General features: G+C 47.5%; 2 protein-coding genes across 39 annotated transcripts; one reads left to right on the forward strand and one right to left on the reverse strand.

Moving 5' to 3' along the window:
- Positions 1-3,475: 3,475 nt before the first annotated feature.
- RNASE13 (ribonuclease A family member 13 (inactive)) lies at positions 3,476-11,053 on the forward strand. Of its 2 annotated transcripts, XM_081506916.1 has the most exons (5): positions 3,476-3,555; positions 6,142-6,255; positions 8,915-9,023; positions 9,171-9,349; positions 9,638-11,053. In XM_081506916.1, exon 5 carries the CDS (start codon positions 9,643-9,645, stop codon positions 10,102-10,104), a length of 462 nt encoding a protein of 153 aa, XP_081363042.1. In that variant the 5' UTR covers positions 3,476-3,555; positions 6,142-6,255; positions 8,915-9,023; positions 9,171-9,349; positions 9,638-9,642; the 3' UTR covers positions 10,105-11,053. The 2 variants fall into 2 exon arrangements, with proteins under 2 accessions (XP_081363042.1, XP_081363041.1); XM_081506915.1 differs by lacking the exons at positions 3,476-3,555; positions 6,142-6,255 and adding an exon at positions 8,603-8,712.
- Positions 6,616-14,142, reverse strand: TPPP2 (tubulin polymerization promoting protein family member 2). Of its 37 annotated transcripts, none has more exons than XM_081506882.1 (10): positions 14,045-14,142; positions 13,649-13,827; positions 13,249-13,402; positions 12,086-12,223; positions 11,858-11,938; positions 11,263-11,339; positions 10,761-10,902; positions 9,744-9,896; positions 7,628-7,808; positions 6,616-7,404 (listed from the first exon to the last, which is right to left on the reverse strand). In XM_081506882.1, the coding sequence occupies exons 2-7, from the start codon at positions 13,819-13,821 to the stop codon at positions 10,899-10,901; spliced, it is 627 nt and encodes a 208-aa protein (XP_081363008.1). In that variant the 5' UTR covers positions 13,822-13,827; positions 14,045-14,142; the 3' UTR covers positions 6,616-7,404; positions 7,628-7,808; positions 9,744-9,896; positions 10,761-10,898. The 37 variants fall into 37 exon arrangements, with proteins under 37 accessions (XP_081363008.1, XP_081363014.1, XP_081362988.1 ...); XM_081506888.1 differs by lacking the exon at positions 11,263-11,339 and having other exon boundaries at positions 6,616-6,734; positions 7,106-7,404; positions 10,797-10,902; ... (1 more) ...; positions 13,249-13,368; positions 13,649-13,890; XM_081506862.1 differs by lacking the exon at positions 11,263-11,339 and having other exon boundaries at positions 6,616-6,734; positions 7,106-7,404; positions 10,797-10,902; positions 11,858-11,941; positions 13,649-13,890.
- Positions 14,143-14,190: the final 48 nt, after the last annotated feature.

Consider the following 14,190-nt stretch of genomic DNA (forward strand, 5'->3'; position numbering starts at 1 on the left):
CTCAGAATAGTGGATTCAGGTTCATTCACGTAGTCAGTATTTATTGAGCGTCTACTATGGGCCAAGGAGCTTGGGATATAGCAGTGAATAAGAGTCAAAATCCCTACCTTTGGAATACTTACTTTTCATTGAGGGAATAGAATCTTTACATTACATTGGAGGAAAGACAGTAAAAAAAAAAAGTATTTTGCTCAAAGTGATCATTGCTAAGGAAAAAAGAACAAATGGAGATTGTTGTGATTTTTAAACAGGGTCACTGAAGTAGGTGACTGGAAAAACACTTGAAGGTGAGAAAGTGAACTTATGCTTGTTTGGGAAAGAAGGCTCCAAGCAGAGGGATTCAGTTCAGTTCAGTCACTCAGTCATGTCCAACTCTTTGCGACCCCATGGACTGCAGCATGCCAGACTTTCCTGTCCATTGCTGAACCTCATGTCCATTGAGTCAGTGATGCCATTCAACCATCTCATCCTCTGTCGTCTCCTTCTCCCGCCTTCAATCTTTCCCAGCATCAGGGTCTTTTCCAATGAGTCAGTTCTTCGCATCAGGTGGCCAAAGTATTGGAGTTTCAGCTTTAGCATCAGTCCTTCCAATGAATATTCAGGACTGATTTCCTTTAAGATTGACTGGTTTGATCTCCTTGCAGTCCAAGGGACTCTCAAGAATCTTCTCCAACACCACAGTTCAAAGCATCAATTCTTTGGTGCTCAGCTTTCTTTGTAGTCCAACTCTCACATCCATACATGACTACTGGAAAAACTGTAGCTTTGACTAGATGGACCTTTGTCGGCAAAATGATGTCTCTGCTTTTTAATATGCTGTCTAGGTTGGTCATAGCTTTTCTTCCAAGGAACAAGCGTCTTTTAATTTCATGGCTGCAGTCACTAGCTGCAGCAGTTTTGGAGTCCAAGAAAATAAAGTCTGTCACTGTTTCCATTGTTACCCACGCTTTGCCGTGCAGTGATGGGACTGGATGCCATGATCTTAGTTTTTGGAATGTTGAGTTTTAAGACAGCTTTTTCACTCTCCTCTTTCACTTTCATCAAGAGGCTTTTTAGTTCCTCTTCACTTTCTGCCACAAGGGTGATGTCATCTGCATATCTGAGTTTATTGATATTTCTCCCAGCAATCTTGATTCTAGCTTGTGCTTCATCCAGCCCGGCATTTCGGATGATGTATTCTGCATATAAGTTAAATAAGCAGGGTGACAATATACAGCCTTGACGTACTCTTTTCCCAATTTGGAACCAGTTCGTTGTTCCATGTTGTTTCTTGATCTGCATACAGATTTCTCTGGAGGCAGGTCAGGTCTGGTATTCCCATCTCTTTAAGAATTTTCCATAATTTGTTGTGATCCACCCAGTCAAAGGCTTTGGCGTAATCAATAAAGAAGTAGTAGATGTTTTTTTGTAATTCTCTTGCTTTTTCTATGATCCAACAGATGTTGGCAATTTGATCTCTGGTTCCTCTACCTATTCTAAATCCAACTTGAACATCTGGAAGTTCACGGTTCATGTACTGTTGAAGCCTGGCTTGGAGAATTCTGAGCATTACTTTGCTAGTGTGTAAGATGAGTACAATGGTGTGGTAGTTTGAACATTCTTTGGCATTGCCTTTCTTTGGGATTGGAATGAAAACTGACCTTTTCCAGTCCTGTGCCCACTGCTGAGTTTTCCAAATTTGCTGGCATATTGAGTGCAGCCCTTTAACAGCATTATCTTTTAGGATTTGAAATAGCTCAACTGGAGTTCCATCACCTCCACTAGTCTTGTTCATAGTGATGCTGTCCCCTCTCCAGTATGAAAAAGCAGAGGGGACAGCACTGCAAAGGCCCTAAAGCAGATGGATGCCTGGGGGGTTGGAGGAACAGTAGAGAGTCCAGTGTGGCTGGAGCGGGTGAGTGATAGGGTCAGAGGGGTACAGAGGCCAGATCAAGGAAGCCTCAGAGACCATTAGAAGGACTGTGGTGGAGGGCTGAAAAAAGAAAAAAAAGAAAGGACTGTGGTGGCTCAGTGGTAAAGAGTCGCCTGCCAAAGCAGGAGACACAGGAAGCACAGATTCAGTTCCTGGGCTGGGAAGATCCCCTGGAGTAGGAAATGGCAACCTGCTCCAGGATTCTTGCTTGGAAGTTTCCATGAACAGAAGAGCCTGGCAGATTACAGTCCATGGGGTTGCAAAGAGTCGAACATGACTGAGCAACTGAGCATGCACACACAAGTTTTGCTGTGTACACACTGGGGAGCCTAGGAGGTTCTAAGCAGAGGAATAAAGAGAGTTCCCTGGTGGCCTAGTGGCTAGGAGTCCAGATTTTCATTGCCATGGCCTGAGTTCAATCCCTGGTCAGGAAGCAGATCCTGCAAGCTGCGTAGTGGAAAAAAAAAAAAAGCAGAGGAGTATAAGATCTATCTGTTTAAAGATTCCCTGGCTGTTGCGTGGATGTGACTGCAGAGAAGCCACACGAACCATCCAGGTCGTACAAACCTGAGTCATACAGTTCGTGTTCTCATCCAGAAGTTAGGATTTTGAGTCACAGAGGTGGGGTGTTTGTTTTGAGGTTGCGGATGTCATTTTAGTAGCTAGAGAGCACAGCTGTGGGTCAGGATGGAGAATCTTTGGAAGAAAAAATGGTGTTGGAGTGAGAAACAGCACTAGATGGCAACAGAGAACCAGGAGCAGGTTAACCCAGGCCTCTGACTCCCCTGGTTCCCCCTTGGTGAGGCCTTGGCGGTGGTAACAGCATTCACTGCTTTGTTCAGGTGCCTGATTCTTTGTAGTTTGAACTTCTGGGTAGAGAATTATGCCTCTGCTGCTGTAGGAAATGCAAATGTTTGGAGATAAAATCCAAGGGTTAAAGCAGAATGTGGACAGAATGCAGATCATCCCAGGCCAGTCCTGCCCTGGACTGGAGGCTGGCGTTAGAGAGGGGGTGGAAAGGCCAAGAGCTCATTTGGATTCCTCGTCTGCCGGACTCCTCCTCACTTCTTATTATTCTAGAGTGAGATGATTCCAAACCACAGCTTGCACTGCCCTCTGCTCTTGTGTTTTCCTGTTAACATAATTATCCAGTTTGCTCTTCGACTTCATTGTGCGGGGTTCTAAAAAAAGTCTACCTTAGTGTTCTGTGAAAGTAAACACGGCCACGTTGTCTCAGGTCAAAGGGAAGAGGGAGTCAACATTTAGATTTACACATGAAAACTGAACAGTTAAACCGACTGTTTACACAGTTCAGGCTGAAACCCTTACTATGCCTCCATTATTTGGATAAGGCAGGTGATTCCGTTTATTTATTCACTGAAACTATACAGTTTCCAAGATCTGCTTCACTTTGCACTCGGCAGGATAATTTTGCCATGTTTCCTTCACTGTATTCACAGGGCGAGAAAGGATAGAGGAAAGGGAATAAGGTTAGGGAGAACAAAAGGAGTCAGGCATCAGGCCAAGGACTGGTCCGGAAGTCTGGCAGAAGGGAGAGGAGAAAAATTAAAAAGGGGAGAGAAGACGACAAAATGGTGGGAGAGAAGATGAGAGGGAAGCAAGCCTCTATGCAGGGATGTAAGGTAGCCTCCTTCTCTTTCTAGTGTCATAGTCTCTGCTCTTGGCCTAACCTCTCCCCGGGCCACTGCTGTGTATGTGTGTGGTGTATGGTGTGTGTATGTGTGTGTGTTTAAAGTTGTTTGGGTGGGTGTTGTGAAAATCCCAACAGTGCCAGGTGGACCTCTGCCTGTCTTCCCCACAGGACAACAGCTGCTACTTCCTCTAGCCCTCACTGGGAGGGGTTGAGGGGGGCTAGGAGGGAGCAGGCCAAACCTGGATTGGTGCCCACCCTTCAGAGCCCAGGCTCTCTCTCTTCTGGAGTTCTACATAGCCTCTGGAGACCCATGGGAAGCCCATGAGCCTTTCCCTCCCAGCAGGAGCAGATTCAAGTTCTGTTATTCTGTGTTGCTCCTAGGATAAATAAAGGTAATGGACTCATTTTTGCAGACGAGGAAAGTGAAACAAATAGCAAGTTGGGGTCAGATGTGGGATTCGCTTTGGGTCTTTGAATTCTCATGACCTTTCCTGGAACAGCTGGGATCTGTAGGAGGTAGCAGGGACAGAAGGTTGGAATCCTTGGCTCCTAGACCAGTGCCTTTAGACCAGCCAGGATGTAGGAGTGGGGAACCTGGTCTGGGCTTGAGAGGCCTCACCAGGTCACTCTGTCCCATAAGCCACTGCCAGTTCCTCATTTGTCTGTGGAGTGAGTTAGAAATTCCTTAGCTTGATACTCAAGCTCTGTCTCAATTTGGCAAACCTATCTTTCTAACTTTGTCTCTGACTTTCCTCCCTCTGAGTGCCTCAGTCTCAGGCAGGCTGTTTTTTTTCTTTCTTCAAACATGCCTTTCATAATTTTCCCCACCCCCTCTTTTTTTTTTTCTTTCAAGATTTGAGGCTGCAACTATCTCGCTTTTTTTCCTCCTTCAGTGTATTTTATTGAAGTACAGTTGACTTACAGTTTCAGGTGCACAGTAAGGTGATTCAGTTATACATATACACATGCATTATTTTCAGATTATTTTCCATTATAGATTATTACAAGATATTGACTATAGCTCCTTGCACTATACAGTAAAACTTCGTTGCTTGACACATATCTATTTGTTTTAATTAGAAATCTAGTATTCTATTCCTACTAAGTCAAACAAGTGGAATCAAAATGTCATAAATTTTTTAGGCAAAAATTCATAAGTTTTCTAAAATATATATTATACATGCTATTTATATTCTTTTTAAAATTTTATTTTGTATTGGAATATAACTGATTAACAACATTGTGATAGTTTCAGGTGGACAGCAAAAGGACTCAGACATACAGATACTTATATCCATTCTCTCCCAAACTCCCCTTGCATCCAGGTTTCTACATAACATTGAACAGGGTTCCATGTGCTACACAGTAGGCTCATGATTCTCTTTATCTCCACTTAACTGTTCCTTGAGACCCATCCGAAGGTTTCAATTTCCCTCCAGAAAGCTTTCTTTGACCTTCCTAATTCAGAGGGATCTCTCTTTGTCTTTAAATTCCTACATTTACTGTCTTCAAAACGTATAATTTTCTGCCTTGAATTGTTGGTTATTTCTTCATATATATTTGTTTTCCTCCAGTTTTTGGGAATTGACTGTCAATTCCCAGAAGACAAGGGCCATCTGTTATTCTACTCCCACAGGATATAGCACAGTTAGTGACCCTAAATGATTCAAATTCTAGGTTAGAAGGCATTCATCCTGCCCTTGAGTGATCCCATTCCCAGGTGGTATCACCTGAATGATCCCAGTCCCACTTGAGGAACTGACAGTGCAGCTGGTGAACTCTAACCCTGGGGTGAAGGTCAAATTATGACAAGGAGGTTGAAATGGCTGAAACAATCCTTTGAGTTCAAGGACAACCCAGGAAAATTTGCTATTTGAACCGTTCGAGTTGGAAAGGGCAAAGGTAAAGCCACCAAGATTGTAGTGAGCTCATTTAGGGCTCCCCCTCGATCATAGGGAATCATCTTTGCACTTGTCAGTCTAGCCAGTGGTTCTAGAATCCTACCATTGGTGAGGGGAGGAGGGAGAGAATGTATACATGGCTGTATGCAGAGAGTCAGTTTCAGGGGAAAAATAACAAAAGGTTGTTTCAGTGATGAACTGTCAGTAGTCCTTTTGCTGGCAGAAGAACCAGCACCATCACAAGCGAAGTCAAACAAACAAACAAAAAATCTCTAAGTCTTAGATATTTACCAATCCTTTTCAATATGTAAGGTATAAGTAAGTTTGCTCTTGTTAGGAAATCTGATTCTGTCATTAGACCAGAAGTTTTCAACCTCAGCACAAGCTACATTTTCATCTGGGTACTTCTTTGTCGTGGGAGCTGTCTTGTGCAATGTAAGATGTTGAGCAGCATCTCTGGCCTCTACCCACTAGGTGCCAGTAGCGCCTCCCAGTGTGACAACCAAAAAAGTCTCCAGACATGATCTAACTGCTCCCCCTTGAGAATCACTGAATTAGACATATGGCCTCAAGCAAGCTGCTGTCCCTCTCTAAAAGTTAGTTTCTTCATCTCTAGGATGATTGTTGTATAAGTAAAGTCCAGTATAATGGGGTAACAATTTCACAAATCTCAGGCCTCAAGAGCAGATGAAACCATGACAAGGATGTCAGAATGGATGAAGCAATACAATGGATCAGGATGGGATTTTAAAGACCACACCACAAGGATTGCAGATTGAAACTTAAAGGTCAGTCATACACTCAGCACTTTTTCTGGTCCCATGATCATGACTTTGTAGCATATGTTCATACATGTGTTGTTCCTACTGAATTGTAAATTTAATCTGGACTGGAACTGTCTCATTTACTTTTCTATTTCCCCCAATACTTGTTGTAGTGCTTTTCAGGTAGTATTTAGCAATTTTAAAATATTTTCAAGCAGTTAGCATGGGGCATGATTAATAGAAAGCTTGGCGAAGATGAATTTAAGTCAGGCATTACAGAGGGCTCTAGATTGGCAGTGGGGATGTGGGGAGGTCACTTGGCTCATTTGGGGAATATAAGACTTGCCAATGTTGAGTGAGTCAGGAATAAAAAGTAAGTAAGTATAGGACCATAACTAGTTATCCATTTATATATTGTTTAATGACTAAAAGGCATTTCCATATTGACTGTCTCATTTTATTCTCATGGCCTCATGAGGAAAGGAAGGCATTAATCCCATTCTCTAGAAGAGGAAAGAGAAGCTCAGTAGCTTAACCTGAGATCATGTCCTAAACTTTTTATGATGTGTCGTTCCATTTCTGTAGTTGTGCAAATGGAGGTCAGTGATGAAGGGGGAGTAGCAAATGAAGGAAGTGGAAGACCAAGAGGCACGAAAAGCCCCTTTCTCTTCCAAGGGAAGCTACAGCCTTGAGCAAATAAGGAAGAGGTGGCATGCTCTGAGACTGGGGCCACACAGTGCTAGCTTCCTCAAAACAAAGACTTGAGTCAGCCAGGCTCTGGCACCACCCTGCATGGGCTCCCACAGGGTGTCGGCTGTTAGACCGGCCTGAAGGATACAGATGAACCACCTGCCTGTGTGGGCTTTCCCCTCACCTGCCTGGCTGTGTACACTTCCCTAAGGAGATGCTCCAAACAGAGGCTTCTTAAACACGACCTCTTGGTTGATCTTCACATGATCTGGCTCAGAAGAACTGAGGGTGGGGGTGAGAGTGGGAGGAGAGCGCAGCATTCTGGGTAGAGGAGATAAGGTGAACAGGATGTGGTGGAAGCAGGCAGGGATGGAGATGCAGTTGGAGACATGGTGGGGGCCACGTCATGGAGGTCTTCTGTCCTATGAGATGGAGAGTCCTCTTGTGGTTGGAGAGTGTGTCGTGTCCAAGAGAAGGGAGATCCTGAGCACAGGAAGAAACAGGAATGGAAGAGACAGGCTCGAGGAAAATTTTAGTTAAGAGATTGTCAGGGCTGTGTAACTGATGGACTCGAGCTCATACCAGTGCCAGATATACATCTTAATGAATGAGCTAAGAGCTCCTGATATACTTCTTAATGAATCATAATACTGTTTCGAGGTATGGAATATTATCCTCACTGACAGATGAAGAAACGGAAACTTACACTGGTTTAGTGAACTAAGATCGATGGTGCACAGCCTGGAAGCATCAGAGCCAGGATTCAATTCCTGGTCTGTTTGGCTCAAAAGCTTTGCTCTTAACCATCTTGCAGTACTGCCTCCAAACGGATGGGATTAGGGAGAGGGCAAGGTGGAGGATCATTCTCAGATTTCTTGCAGAGGTAACTGAGGAAACGGACAAGGCAGGAGGGAAAGCAAGTTGGAGGAGGATGGGTTTGGTTTTGGAATCTACTTGTGTTGTCAGAAAGAGCAAGTTTGGACTTTCCTGGTGGTGCAGTGAATAAGAATCCTCCTGGCAATGCAGGGGCCACCGGTTCAGTCCCTGGTCCAGGAAGATTCCACATGGCTTGGGGCAACTAAGTCCTTGTGCCACAACTATTGAGCCTGTGCTCTAGAGCCCATGAGCCGCAACTACTGAAGCCTGTACACCCATGCTCTGCAATAAGAGAAGCCACTGCAAAGAGAAGCCTGTGTGTCATGACCAGAGAGTAGCCTCTGCTCTTTGCAAGTAGAGAAAGCCTGTGCACAGCAATGAAGACCCAGCACAGCCATAAATAAATAAATAAAAGAAAATGTCTTAAAAAAAAGAAAAAGAAAGAGCAATGTTAAGGGGGCTGTGAATGAGGAACACCCATGCATCTCCCCGTGCCCCCTACCCCTTCTGAATCACACACTGGCCTTGGAACACTCAGGGTTCTGTTCTGACTCCCCTTTCCTGCTCTCCAGGGAGAGAATGGTAAGCTGTCCTGAGACACAGACTGGACAACAGGTGCTGGAGGCAAGGCCAAGAGGCCTATGGAAGTCAAGGACTGTGAAGGGGCAGGGGTTGATGAAAAAGATTTAGTAGTCTGGCCACCCCCCCCCCCTTTTCTTTTTAACAGCAAGAATCTGATTTGTTGGGCACCGGCCCACACCGCCTCAAGCCCCAGCTATGCTGTCTACTCCCACCTGACAAGTTTGAGCCTTCGGGGTCAGCACTCATAGGTTTCCGGGAGTGCTCTGACACTAAAGGGCCTGAGGTTACAGGGTCAGTGTGATCACCACTGGAGTGCAGTTGATGACAGAGATGGTGAGGGGTCCACAGAGTGGTCTTTGATTCTTAGTCCAGCACTAAGGCAGCAGGGAGGCTCCCTTGTATATGTGGCCCTGAGGCCCCCAGGAGTGGGATGAGAGAGTGGGAGACCGCCTGTTCTCTGAAGGTCAGGAATAAGCAGCACCTTGTTTCTCAGAAACATGACAGTGCTTTCCTTATCACCTTTCCATGGGAGCAGGGCCTGTGAACCAGAGAAGACATCAAAGGAAGCCTAAGGACCACGGGATTTCTGGCAAGGAGGCTGGAACTTAGTGTTCTGATGACACCAGAGAGCAGGAGAGCAGAAGGTAAATGGCTCTTTCCTCCTCCTCACATCCAGCCCCCTCAGCCCAGGGGCTCCTCAAACCCAGGGAACATGCCCTCCTCCCACACCAGTCTTTATCCACCAACCATTCTAGCCTCTTCTCTCACCTGTTGGCTGTCCTTGGCCTCAGGCAGGAAGACTCCGCCTCTGTCCTTCGGCCTTCCAGCTCCCGTCCCTCTTCGGCTGCAGTCAGGGAAGTGCTGCTGAGTCTGTCACTTCTGGACCCTCTGCATGTTTACCAGAAGGACTAACTGGGCCGGGGTAACCAGGAAGAGCCTCTTACCCAAGGACAAGTTGGACTCTTATTTCGTAAGTGTCACAGCTCCCGGATGGATGGTGTGAAGCTGAGATTCTAAGGTAGATCCAGGGACAGGGGGAATGGCTGGAGGCGGCCGACCAGCTGGGTGACCTTGGGCAAATGTCTCCTCTCTCTGATGCATGAGGACTTGGGCTACATGATCTCTGAGGGGCAGTTGGGCCTTGAAGGTATAGCGGAGGGCACACTGGGGAGGCTGGGGGCACACTGCAGGCTCTGGGCAGGGACAGACAGCCACCCAGGCCCATCTCTGTCTCCAACCACCTTAACTCTGCCAGCAGGAAGAATGGCACCACCTGTGGCTCAGCTCCTCTTCCTCCAGGTTGTTCTAAGGCCAGCTTTGTTTGAAAACATCAAGACTCAGCTTGCTATCAAGAACTTCCGTACCTTACACGTTGACTATCCCAAGGTTAACTACGCCAAAGGTTTCCAAGGTTACTGCAATGGTCTGATGTCCTATGTCCGGGGCAGGCAAGAAAACTGGCATTGCCCAAAGATCCATTATGTCTTACATGCCCCTTGGACAGCCATCTGGAAGTTCTGCAAGTACAGTGAGAGCTTCTGTGAGAATTACAATGAGTACTGCACGCTCACGGAGGACTCCATCCCACTCACAATTTGCTCCCGGTACCCCAAACAGCCGCCCACCAGCTGCCGCTACAACAGCACCCTGACCAACCAAAGGCTCTACCTGCTGTGCTCTGAAAAGTACGATGGTGAACCCATAGATATCATTGGCCTCTACTAGGAAGGGAGGGCTTCAGTCTCAAACAACCCCCCCGACTCCTTGCCCACGGCCGCTGCTACACACTAGCCTGTCCCCACTCCCAAAGCTCAGATTCCTGGTACAAGGCTTCCTTTCTGGCTTCACAGGCAGGCAGAGTCCCCTCCCAAAAGACTAGGGAGGCAGGAAGTATGTCCAGACTTTTGGTCACCATGCAAAGTTGTACTGTCTTCTAGGCCTTTTCTGTCTTGTTTCCCTCCCCCCACCACCCCCGCCACCACCCTCCCTCTCCCACAGACTGTTTTACCCACCCAAGAAGCAGACTGTGTCCAGTTGGCAGTGACTGTTCATCTACTGGGCCAGATCCTGAATCCTGGCCGGAGTCCCAGAGCCTCAGCTCACACCATGGCACCAGTTCCGAGTCTCAAATCCTCTCCCCTGCCACCTTTCCCTTCTCAGTCTTCCCCATCTCCCTTATGATTCCCTCCACTCGTTCACCCGGACGGTGGGTATCTCTAGCTGTAGGACCCTCCCTGAGAGTCTTAGACTCATATTAGCTTCATTTCTCCAGGACATCCCCCTCAGCTCTCAGTCTCCCGTTCAGTCTCTCCCCTACACTTCCAACCTCTTTAGTCATCCTGTATTCTTTCTCTGACCTCTTTTCCTTCCATCCTTCTCACCTTGGACCACTGGAGTTTTAAGTTATCTTCTCTGACCTGTTCTCCCAGAGATTCCTGCATCCTTTTCCTTCCCGAAGCTCCTTCTGATATCCCCCCAAATCCAGGATCTGCCTCTGACAAGGCAGGGATGAAGTGGGCTCAGCTGTGATCACAGAAGGTTTTAAAATCATATTTGAATTATGTAAGATATAACCATTGGATGAAACTGGGAGAAGGGTACATGGGATCTCTCTGTATTTTTTTTTGCATCTGCCTGTGAGTCTAATCATTGCAAAATAAAAAGATAAAAAGCACCTCTGAATTAGTTCTGATTTCATTACTTTTCCCACAATGCATCAGAACTCCTACCCTCCGAGTCCTGGAGGTCACCCCCCTCTGGCCATATTCCTGGGCCACCTTTTGGCAGTAGGGTCAGTAGAATCTTCTGCTCCATGTCTACCATGATGGAGGTGGGTGGAGTAAAACTCAGCTCTGGACTGGGTTGAAACTGGAGTCTCCTTACCCTTGTTGTTGTGTTGTGTGCTCAGTCGTATCCGACTCTTGCGACACCATGGACTGTAGCCCATCAGGCTCCTCTGTCTATGGAATTTTCCAGGCAAGTATATTGGAACGGGTTGTCATTTCCTACTCCAGGGGATCTTCTTGACCCAAGGATAGAACCCATGTCTCCTGCACATCTCCTGCATTGCAGGCCAATTCTCCAGCCACCGGGGAAACCCTTAGCTCTAGAATCAGCTCAAAAAAGGAGTTAGGCTAAGTAGATCCTTGGCCTACCCTCTCTGGTGTCTATTTCTCCCTCTACAAAACATGGACTGCAACAGATGAGGATGGTGGAGGGACAGGGAACGGTCTCATTGCTAGTATCTGGGCCTTACTATGTCAAATCGGGAATTGTTACTCCCCTTTGGGATGGTGGGGGGATGGATACTGGTAATGTGTGAGCACAACTAGCAAATACTTTTGCCTCCACAGCTAGTTTATCTCTTATCTCCAAATATATTCCTCAGCCATGTTCTTAGAAGCAGCTGTTGAGGGGGATGCTACCCAGTGATGAGGAGGCCAAATAGAGTGAAGGGCGTGCTTCTGGGAAGTCTTACCCTTGGGTTTCTCGGCTCTTCTCTCTGTCTCTGCACCAAGGGTCCCTCGTCCTTCCGCGGGTGGAAGACAGAGCTCATGAACTGCTGCACACACAGAAGTTTATTGTCCCCCCAAAGCTCACTGGTGTTCAAGATGCAGGGTGGTCAAGGGCCAACAGGCAAAGATGAGGCTACTCCCTAGTTGTTGCCCTTCTTATCATACGTGCCAGCACCCTTGTAGCCACTCACGTAGCCTGAGTTGTCAGTCACGTCTTCCCGTCCCGCGATGCCTTTCCCCTTGCCACTCTCGTCAAAGCGCTCCTTGTGGGTGCCAGTGTACTTGCTGGTGTCCGTCAGCCGGCTCACCCCACCCACCGTTGTCGCTTTCTGTGGGCCAGAGGGTGAGGAGCCTGAGCCTTCTCCCTTCCTTCCCCTCCACTGTCACAGCCCTTCTCTAGAGATGGCCTTCGAGTAGTTCTATTAGTTCTCTGAGCTCATGTTCAAGCACTGGCATGGTGCTGCCTGCTTAGGGCTCAGGTGCAGATAAGAGGAGGAGCTATGATAAGCGTCATCCACTCGTGAGAAAGGAATCCAGGGCATGGGAATGAGTAGGGAGGTGTATGTGGACTTTTCTGCTTCCAGAGGACTTCAACCCCAGACCTAAAACACAAGGTCTGTCCTGCTGTGTTGTGCTTAGTTGCTCAGTCATGTCCTTCTTTGCGACCCCATGGACTATAGCCCCCCAAGCTCCTCTGTCCATGAGGATTCTCCAGGCAAGAATACTGGAGTGGGTTGCCATGCCCTCCTCTATGGGATCTTCCCAACCCAGGGATCAAACTCAGGTCTCCAGCATTGCAAGCAGATTCTTTACCGTCTGAGCCATCAGGGAAGCCCCTCTGTCCTGCTGGGAAGGCTCTATTTGGAACCCACAGTAGAAAGAGATTTTAGTAGAGAGGGGATAAATAGGGAACAGAAAGGTGGTGCGAGGCAAGAAGTCGAATATTAGACCTTACATAAGAGCGCGAAAAGGAGTAGGGAGCAGGCACCAGGTACTCTGCACTCAGTGTCCCCCAAAGCCACCTGGCCCTAGTGGCCTGGCCCAGATCCTGGATACTTGGGAATGAGTCTAAGTTTTACTATTAAAATAGGTGTGAAAAGAAAAAATAAGTAAATAAATAAAATAGCTATGGACCTTGGGTAAGTTACTTCTTCTCACAGTTTCCTCACTTCTGAAATAACTCGATGATCTCTAAATTAGTCTATTTCAGTACCAACAGTGCCCAGAGGCCTTCTGCCCCATCTCCCTGCTGCTGTTGACAAGGGTTGGGGACATCGGTGTAGAAGAAGGGAGATGGGAGCAGCAGGGACTCAGGGAAGCAGAGTCAGGGTTAGGAATGAAGTCTGTCACTCACAGTAACACCAGTGGTAGCTGGATCCTTGCCCTCCATGAGCTTATAAACGTTCTCCAGGGCTTCATCCGGGCTTTTCCCCTTGAATCGCTTCTGGCCCAGTTCCTTCATTGCTTCCTGGAACTGTTGGAATGTGATGGTTCGGGCATTCTTGGCCCTGGTCAGTCAGACAGAAATCCAGGAACTGGGGAACATGAACTCATCGCCTTCCAAGCTCCAGCCCTCCCCTTACTCAGACGGGGCCTCTACACACTGAATGTCTTGAGGTCAGGGACTAGCAGAGCCAGGCACCCAGTAGGTGCTCAGGAGACCCGTTACAAATGTTCTACCGCAGAAACCCTGCCATATCCCATGACCTTGCTTGTTCTACTCACCACCCCCACTCCCGTCTTTGGTCCCTTACTTGACTTTGCTGAAAACGATGTCCACGTCAGTGGAGGTGACCATCTTGCCATCCATGATGCCACAGTCTTTGCACAGCTTGGAGAAGTTCTTGTTGTTCATTTCAGTACCACTGCTTGACGATTCTCCAAAGACAGCAAACCGCTGGAACGTTCTTTCTGCTTCTGATGCCATGGTCAACTGGAGGTGGAGGAGGACAGTAAGGGGGGAGACTTGGGGGTGAGGGAGGAGGGGAGGGGAGGACTGAGGAGTAAGAATGATGAAGGTAAAATCAGAATCAGCAACAGGAACAAACACACCCGTCCGACCTAGTGTTCCCAGTACGAGGGATACTAGTGTGGATCTTACACACGGAAAAATCGCCGCTGCCACCCACTTCCCCACCACTTCTGTGTACCTGAGAGTGCCCGGATGGTGTCTGACCCTAACCAGCCTCTGTAGGTAAGTGTGTGCAGATCCGTGGGAGCTGGCTGGCTGGGGAGACTTGGGGGCAGTGGGGAGGGAGACAGGGGAGGAGAGGGAAGCTTCTGTGACCTCAGCAGT

The sequence above is a fragment of the Giraffa tippelskirchi genome, chromosome 7 (assembly GCF_054371585.1).
Source record: "Giraffa tippelskirchi isolate mGirTip1 chromosome 7, T2T-mGirTip1v1.2.pri, whole genome shotgun sequence".
NCBI classification, from domain to species: Eukaryota; Metazoa; Chordata; class Mammalia; order Artiodactyla; family Giraffidae; genus Giraffa; species Giraffa tippelskirchi.